Source organism: Cupressus sempervirens, chromosome 4, assembly GCF_028749045.1.
Source record: "Cupressus sempervirens isolate cs-2001-9-10 chromosome 4, ASM2874904v1, whole genome shotgun sequence".
NCBI lineage: Eukaryota > Viridiplantae > Streptophyta > Pinopsida > Cupressales > Cupressaceae > Cupressus > Cupressus sempervirens.
In genome coordinates, this window is record NC_143121.1 from 867656936 (window position 1) to 867666944 (window position 10009).

Consider the following 10009-nt stretch of genomic DNA (forward strand, 5'->3'; position numbering starts at 1 on the left):
ACGAAAAAAAATAACACAAACATGTCAAGGAATTTCATCAACATGATTTTCATAGCATACCCAAGATTGGTTTCCAATTAAATATTCTGTAACATAAAGACTAAACACTGGGTGTAAACCTAATTAGAGAGTAATAACAAATTACCTTATAATATTGGCAAGGGGCAATAAGTTTTATTCTTGGGCTAATTCCCAAACATTCAAATCAAGCTAAAACGCCCAATCTAAAATGATCTGAGAAGTCTGTCTAAAATCTTACTTGCATGTCCTAAAATCTATTTTACACCATCATATTTATAAGACCTGTAAACTAGAAGTAAAAAAAGCACATATTAATAACGTGCCTGTGCTAAGTGAAATCAATGTACACATCCAAAACTACCTAGATCTGCAAAGTCACCTACCCTAGAACAGACTCCATTCATATGAAAAACCCTAAGACATAATGATATGCCCAATTAAAAACAATAGATCCCTTCTTGACTCCATTCATATGACAAAACCTAGATAATAATGCCATGCCCAATTTAAAAGAATAGATCCCCTCTTTCCAAAACATATTCCAATAACATTATATAGAGTAACTATAACATAAAATTAATTTGTAGGATCACAACTTGCAAGTTAAAATTAATATTTTCGAACAAAAAACTTAATTTGCGGTGTACAAGAGCTTCAAGAAAAATTACATCACTACATCCGGGAAAAAACTATGGAATATAGATTATAATGACACCCTAGATTCCGTGATTACAAATTGCGGTCATTCACCGTTAATAGCCTTCTTAATCAAAAGAAGACTCAAACCTAAAAAAGAAAGGTTGGTCTTTCTTGCCGTTTAAAAGACGGAAATGAATCTCATCTAAAAGTTTTTACCACTAATTTTACTCCCAAACATCTTGGAAGGGTATGATATTTAAATTTTTCCTCGGCAAATTATCCCAATAATGCACTCACTGGTCTGATGGTACTGTCTTGATGATATCAGAATCACCTGAAAAGACATGTGAAGCATGCAAGGTCAGGAGAGAGCTACTTTTGGACTCAGAAACCTAAAATTAGATGGGGAAATTTTTATAAATGCAAGGATAATGTCTATAGCCTTTTTCCATGCCAAAAAATATATATACCTGGATCTGTAATGCTGAGACAGCACACCCTATAATACTTGCCACAAGCTGTCCCAAGATCAACATTGTCTGCAAAGAACATTTCATTCCGTTGTAACATAATATATGAAATAAATATCTGGAAACACACAAAATGCCATTAAAAAAAAATATGGTACTAAATTCATTTTCAGAAGAACACAAACATCAACTCAGCTAAAGCAAAATTTAGAATACTTGGCTCATCTCAAAAGACTAATTGGAAGACCTGTCAAAACATTAAAAAAATAAAAATTCAACTTGGAACAGGGAACAGAGCATGATGCAAACCTCTGATGAAATAATTGTCATCAGTGTCAAAGAAAAGAAAGCAATATTGTCATACAAATATTGAAGATATTATGACGATGGTGCAACAGTTATTTCACCTATTCATATTAAGAATTGTAAATTTGAAACATGAAAAGAAACATCAGATATATGAACTGCTGTGTGGAAGGAACAGGGGAAATGTTAATGATGAAATTAGTATATAGAAATCTAAAATTGGGAATCCTTGAACGCCTAGAGATGTCATAAAATAGATTCTCTGTTATAGGGAAAAGAATATGTTGCAGAATGTTTAGGTGACATAGCAGACAGAAAACATTCACAGAATAACCAATCCTGTAAGAGTTTGACGGTTCTTCAATAACAAAACAGAAAATGCATCACTGGCCGCATAATGAAAGGGAGACACGATCTCATATTTAATATCGTTGAGAGAAGAATGCCAACTACAGTATATTCTATATACAGAGAATAGAATGATACCTGTCAGCAGAATGTCAGCATTATTTGGAGTAGACATAGGTCTAAGACAATAACACTAAAATGAAAAAACAACTTGGAATGACTCTGTACATACCAGAGTCCCCATGATAGTCTAATCAAGTGCCATGAAATTGTATGTGTCGCAGCGAAGGTGTACAATAGCATGAAAATTTGCAGCAGCATATATATTAATACGACAGTAATTAGAAAAGTCCACAGTGATGAATTGATAAATGATATCATGTAACAAACAAATAGACGACTCCAGTGTGTATGAACAGCGATCATGACAATACAGGAATAGACAGCAATGGTGTCAGGAGCTTCAAATGAATCTACTAAACCATGTGCATGAATCAGCCATATAGTTGTCAGTTATTAAGAAGGTTATAAAATATATAGCAGCAGTGAAAGTATTTACAGTGAACCATACAGAAGGAACATATAAAAGTGAACAACGGCAACACATTTTCCATGTCATTAAAAGATATGAGTGGACGTATGAGAACAATCACATGCCATCATAGGTTCTCCAAGATGAGTCTGCATGTATAGTCCATATCTTGTGCACGGCATTTCATAAAGACACCGAGCGCCTATTGTGTAAAGTTTTAGCAGCAGAGACAATGCCATGATAATCGTCATGAGACAAAGTAGTATTTGGAAACGATGCAGCAAACATATCCAGTTTCAGCGTTCACAGACCATGTCAGCGATATAGGTCAGGGCCGTGGATTTTGGAAATTTGCAGAGCAGATTGAGGACGGCAAAAATAAATTCATGGATCACAAGTCCATGTCAGAGATGCAGTCGGGAGTAGTCAAAGTCTGAATCGAATACACTTAAGTACGTGAATAAAAGTGCCCATAACAATCTTTTAAGGCAGCATTCATGTGCACTTGACAAACATATAAAGATTAAAATAATAAAATGTTGTAGGTGTGGCAGATATGACTATACTTGTTAATAGAGAGAGTTTAGATGGCAAGAAGAAAGTTGAATATCTTAGCAGCAATCAACAGAAATAAGAGGTGTGATTAATTAAATATTAAATAAATGATGAAGTATTACTTGAAAGTCCACAGTGATGAATTGATAAATGATATCATGTAACAAACAAATAGACGACTCCAGTGTGTATGAACAGCGATCATGACAATACAGGAATAGACAGCAATGGTGTCAGGAGCTTCAAATGAATCTACTAAACCATGTGCATGAATCAGCCATATAGTTGTCAGTTATTAAGAAGGTTATAAAATATATAGCAGCAGTGAAAGTATTTACAGTGAACCATACAGAAGGAACATATAAAAGTGAACAACGGCAACACATTTTCCATGTCATTAAAAGATATGAGTGGACGTATGAGAACAATCACATGCCATCATAGGTTCTCCAAGATGAGTCTGCATGTATAGTCCATATCTTGTGCACGGCATTTCATAAAGACACCGAGCGCCTATTGTGTAAAGTTTTAGCAGCAGAGACAATGCCATGATAATCGTCATGAGACAAAGTAGTATTTGGAAACGATGCAGCAAACATATCCAGTTTCAGCGTTCACAGACCATGTCAGCGATATAGGTCAGGGCCGTGGATTTTGGAAATTTGCAGAGCAGATTGAGGACGGCAAAAATAAATTCATGGATCACAAGTCCATGTCAGAGATGCAGTCGGGAGTAGTCAAAGTCTGAATCGAATACACTTAAGTACGTGAATAAAAGTGCCCATAACAATCTTTTAAGGCAGCATTCATGTGCACTTGACAAACATATAAAGATTAAAATAATAAAATGTTGTAGGTGTGGCAGATATGACTATACTTGTTAATAGAGAGAGTTTAGATGGCAAGAAGAAAGTTGAATATCTTAGCAGCAATCAACAGAAATAAGAGGTGTGATTAATTAAATATTAAATAAATGATGAAGTATTACTTGAAAGAACATAATTATTTATCTTGAAATAGAGTGTTTAAGTATGAAAAATATAAAATATATAAAAGATGTCTGTGTGAGCTGCAGAGAATAATAAAAAGGACAAAAATAGTATGGAGTAGAAGTCTGAAATGCAACATAGAAAGGGAAGATGAGAAGTCAGCAATGAAGTAAAAGAAAAGTAGTTGAATGATATGAAAATATATAATTATATTTTCAATCTAATTTATATATATTTAATAAGGGTGTGTATGAGTGAAAGATTAAATAAGTATCAGATGATTAAATAAGTATCAGATTGAAGAAGAAAAGACATTCCAATTTCAAGTGAAATTAAATTAATCATCATCAGTTGGCAAGCAATTTTAACAAGGTGGAAAAGCAGTTCAAATCCAGTACATGGGGTTGGAGCTTCCAGTGAGTCGGTGCTCATAAAATAGGGTTTAGTGCCTCGAGTAGGCCATAGCCTTTAAAACATTGTAAAAGAACAGTTTATATAAGAAAGTAATTAATTTGCGGATAATCGCATCCTCTTCAAACTTGGCATATTAATTCAATAAAAGTAGTGTTCTAATAAATACCAAGTTCTTTTCTTATACAGCTTACATGACTCTTGTCTTGCTGAGTAAGACATGTCAATGTTCTTTAACCTAAAAACAACACATTTTGAAATCACAAAAATTTCAGGATGTGCTAAGTCTATTCATATAAATTTTATAAATATCATTCCAAAATGTTCAAATGGTTGAACTTATACAGCAGCTACAAGATTGATGGTAGTTCTACTGCCAGTGTGTCTTGCAGATACAAGAAAGATATAATTTAATGCCAACAAGACAAGAGTCATGTGAGCGGTAATACTTATAAGTCAGACATTAAAGCAAAAGCTTCAATTTTGTAAATAGAAACTAAAATAAAAATGAAGCCCCCTGGATTATTTGATGGCACAAATCTGACACATTTCATAACTATTTGATGCAGTATCCGTAATCCAAAATTTGTTCTGGTCATATTAAATTATAGCTTAACGCCAGATGACTGCAACATACATTTATTAGGTGTAAGAACTTGTACATCATCACCAAGCCACACCATCAAAAACCTTTGGTCAAAGTATCAGACAAGGAAGGTAGCTGCAATCAGTAACAAATCTCATTTCCACAAATACATAAAAATACAGGATTGATAAATTGCTAAATAGAACTATGACAAATCAATCCAAATTCAGTTTGTCTCTTTACAGCTAAATCAGTAATAGTTCCTCCAGCCTCAGATCCAAAGAAGCAATCAATGACTAGACATTGTCAACACTGTAAAATTACTCAGGAAGCTGTACTAGTGTTAGATATAACTGATTATGATTTATAAGAACATTCGAAGTTTTCTTTGTAAACAATGACACAATTAAATTGTCTAATTCACTTTAAATCTCCTAACATAAATCCCTGGCTTTCCAAAGCCAATTTATTGGAAGTCGAACATTACAGGAAAACTTCAGTTATGTAATGCATGCATCCCAGATGTAAAACTTCATAAATAACGACTCACAACGCACCAATATAGAAAATTTTGAAAATTATCCCTTGTAATGCAGGAAATTTTGGATGCGGCAAGTGAATTTGATAAAACTACAACATAAAAGACTACAGAAACCAAGCCATGTTGATTTGAATTAAATAGACCATTCTACATCATTCTCAGAAAAAACATGCAGAAAAGAACAAAATGAGTAAACTCTACAGAACCTAGGAGACAAAAAACAATCATAAACTATCAATGCAAGATATAAAGGACATCTTTCAGGTTCAGATCATCAAATGGAAAAAAATGATAAATTTGTTGCAGTAACATGCCTATTAACACTCTAAACAAAGCATTACAGGTGCAGAGGATGTATGAGGCTCTTCTAATTTTTTCCATTAATGTGTTTAGAAAGAATTAACTTACTTCCATTGAAATGATGTACCCCGATCTTTGCAAGCATGGCATAGTACTCTATTTCTGATCTACGAAGAGGAGGGCAGTTGTTTGCAATTATAATAAGCTTTCCTGCAACCAATAAAACATACAGTGGTCAGTAACCTGGCATTTACAAAAGAAGTGTACTTAGAGACCATACTCATTACAACTGAATATCCCATTCTCTTCAACATCTGGACATGCGCAAGCATAAATGTAAATCCCATGAACCATAAGTTCTCAACACTTACCACATAGCTCCTAAGATTTCAAGAAATATACATAACCCCTAAAACAAAGAATCCAACATATCCAAGATGAACATTTTAGGATTTTTTCTACTTTCTCTCTTGTTCATGAGATGCCTCTTTTCAGTGAAATGAGATTCTTCAGATGATCCTTTATTATTTGACAGTGATTTATTTACCAACTCATGATTAAAATTATTAACAGCCATCATTGTAATGGCAAGTTACATTAGGCCAACTTGTAGCCAAAATGAGTAGCACTGAATCTACAATACTAACTCCTTGATCAGATGAACATAAATTGAGAACGATGAATCACCAAGGCAATGCTTTGACCACATTAAAACCTCTGATATTGCAAAAACCCCAGCTGATAAAAGATTAAATAAAATCAAAATATAAACAACCAATTTGGGTAGCACTGAATCTCTAAAATTAGCTTGTTACTCTAGAATTGACTTGTTAGTCCGAAGAAAAAGGATGAATCACTGAGACAACATCTTAACAATGTTAAATAATCAGATCATGCAAAATCTGAGCAGACAGAAAATTACATAAGATCTAAGTCACAAGGTTTGAAATTGAATTCGAGTTTATCACTCATAAAAATTCAGATGAAATTCGGCAAGGGTAGAAATTCGGAAAAAACCTGACAACATTAAATTTAACTTAAATACATTTATTAATTTTTAAATAGAATTAGTGTATCCACAAAATTGTCAAAATTGTTTGACATTGCTAAATAATTAAACTAATTAACTCAATATTATTTTAAAATGAAATAATATGAATAGTAAATAACAGTATTATATTAACTATCATGAAATTTGAACTTCATGGATAAAATTCGGTGTGTCTTATGACTTAGCATAAGATCACAGAATAAACTCAAGTATTCCATATCACACAAAACAAAGTCAGAAAACATGTACGTTGTTGTTTACCATAGTCAAATTACTCAGAATCATGACTAACTCCCAAACCAAATGTACAAAGGGAATTCAAGAACCCAGGATTCAAAAAAAAAAGTCTTCATGCCAAAAAATGAAAGAAAGAAATGAGAACTCTGTCCTTGCCAAACAACCCAGATCATTTTTATGTTTTGCATTTCTAAAACCAGTGCAGAGATCTTGGAGGATCAGCAGCTCCCAGCTGGTACAAGATTCAGCTCCCTAGGCAAATTACCTGCTGCAACATAGGGCACAGAATAGAGCAGTACCCGACTAATGGGTCCCATTTAAGGACTTCAAGGGTACATGGAGAAAATGCCATATGCCGTTTTTCCTAATTTTGCAACTTTTAACGAACTGTTGATATATCCTTTTACTCGCTTGAAAAATCAATAAATCCAAGTAATTGAAGACAAAAATGACAAAAAAAAATTGTTTTTCTCTGGTGACAAGCTTGTTGGGAGAACTCTGCAAAAGAGCTGCTGAGAGATTTGCAGAGACTCGCACAATAATCTGCAGTACTTGGGCTAGCTAAGTTCATAAACTAGAGTTCAACTACGCGACTAGTGTTCACAAATCACATTGCTTACTGTAAAAGTAAAACAGAAAATCTTTAAGACTTCTGAACTTTAGGTACTATTCTTTGTGTCAATATAGTTTTGCTTTAGGAATCAGGATTCCTCATCAACAAAAGTAAGTTCATCTTCCTTGTGGTCACTAGGGTTCTCCCTCCATTTTGAGATATTGCCTTCTAGTTGTGTCTGCTAGAAAAGGTACTATGTCACTCAGCAGGCAGTCCAACTCGTCAAAAAAAAATTTAAAACCCAGAGACCTGGAGCATTTTCTGAAGGTATGCTTGATTGACCTGTTTAAATAGATAGACAGACTAAAATTATCTGGTCTATCCGTCTATATATGTATAATATAATCAGAAAACACGATGACTTAAGCACATAAAAATCCCACAGTACCGGATGGATATGTAATATTTCGGATCTGGATTAATAAAGACAAAAACTAACTCAAAATCGCCCTGCCAGAGAAGATTACCATATTGACAGCTATAAAGAGTAGCCAACTCCCAAAAACCCTATCGTATAAATTATCAATCAGGAGAGCCCCACAATTTTGATATTTAAAAGCAATGTTCAAGTGCATAAAAATCAATCGCATACTGCGATAACGGAGATGAAATTGTAGGATAGGTCAGCTGCTTTGGAAGTATGCAAGGCAGATCCAAATCAAAATACTAAAAAACTGTTTTCACTACTTTCCGATATCCTAAAAAAATAACGATTATTAGAGGGCTAATGCATAGCGCCCTCAAATTTTCACTGCCATAAATAGGTTTATTCGAATAACGATAGTGATTCGAAATGTTGTCGTGGTAAATCAGCTGGGCTCTCATTGCCTGCAGTTCATTTCTACGCGAATAATTTAGGTAACGTACTACAACAACTCTAGCTGCAGAACACCTGAAGGCATGAATCTGATGGTACCGCTATTTACGAAACCCCGAAATAGATTTTCATGAAATCCATACAGCCCATATTAACCAGCTAATTTCCAAATCCCAAACCTAGAAAATTTTAATACGGTTATTTTACAAGATGCGATCAATCGATTCTCACGAAAAAGATATAAAGCAAGACGTAACCCTTCAAATGCATACGCTCCCAACATTAAATTTATCGGATTTTGGAAAAAGAGAATACCTTTGTTGGTCCTGATAGACTTGAGGGTGGTTTTGTAGCCCAGAGTATATTTTCCACTCTTCATAACAAGAGCCAACCTGTTGTTGATGCTCTCATGAGCCTTTTTCTGCAACAACACATTAACATTATTCCTCGATTAAACCCATAACAAGAACTCATCGCAAGCAGAAAACGGGAGAACTAAAAAAGTTATCTATCCTCCCTTAACCTCCTAAAAACACAATCCCAGTCCCCAAAAAATCTGAGGGATCCTACGAAGATCAGAACAGAAAACATACGGTTTTCTTTGCCGCCACCATTTTTGCCGATGGATGAGAGAGCCCAGCTACAGACGCCTAAATAATTATCCTCTTGCTCGTCAAACTTGCAGCGAAAGATTTAAGTTTTCGCTAGGGTTTTAAAACGTGGAAACCCTAGCGCGGACCAACCAACCCTCTAAAATCCCACTTCGCATATATGGAGTCCTTTATTTTCTTCTAAAGTTCAATATTAACTAGCAATCGCACCTTAACAATAGGTACGCCGAATATATATGAAAGGTCAACTAAGCATCTCTTTCTATATAATTAGATATCCCTCTTCTTTACAATCTCTATTTCTTTCTCAACAATATTAGTGATAGGTTATAATTAACCATGTTCTATGTTAAGAATCCTAACATACATCATATGCTGAATATATATGAAAGGTCAACTAAGCATCTCTTTCTATATATTTAGATATCCCTCTTCTTTTCAATCTCGATTTCTTTCTCAACAATATTAGTGATAGGTTATAATTAACCATGTTCCATGTTAAGAACATTTACATATGTCAAGTAAGTTAAAATATCCCTTTGATTCATTGAATCTAACTAGAATTCACAATTACAAATTTTAGACATGTGAAGTGAATTGTAATATATGTTAATTGTGGTTTAAATTTCCTTATGATCATTTTTTTGCAAAATTAATGAATATGTGGTAAATGGTAGGTTATATTTAAGCATTGGCAATCCCATGTTCTAGATCCCCATTATCATATCAAAATCATGCATCTACATTATTTGGCTTTTCTTATTGAGCAAATGAATTTTATCATGTAAACAAATTATCAATATCATATGTGACAGGTACAACTAAGAGGTCTTAAAGGTTAATGGTTGAGTTCTTAAGAAAATGATGTATTGGATTGGTCATTGTTTCTCATAAATTCATGTTATCTTAGATTATTGACAAAACAATGTAATTAAATATGGATCTCTCTCTTGTTGATATCTACTTCTCCCTCTATCTTTAT

At 33.8% G+C, this 10009-nt stretch overlaps 1 protein-coding gene across 1 annotated transcript; it reads right to left on the bottom strand.

Moving 5' to 3' along the window:
• Positions 1–698: 698 nt before the first annotated feature.
• Positions 699–9235, bottom strand: LOC149564167 (large ribosomal subunit protein eL30). The gene is made up of 5 exons (XM_089827228.1): positions 9010–9235; positions 8732–8837; positions 5807–5908; positions 1131–1199; positions 699–994 (listed from the first exon to the last, which is right to left on the bottom strand). The coding sequence occupies exons 1-5, from the start codon at positions 9028–9030 to the stop codon at positions 954–956; spliced, it is 339 nt and encodes a 112-aa protein (XP_089683354.1). The 5' UTR covers positions 9031–9235; the 3' UTR covers positions 699–953.
• Positions 9236–10009: the final 774 nt, after the last annotated feature.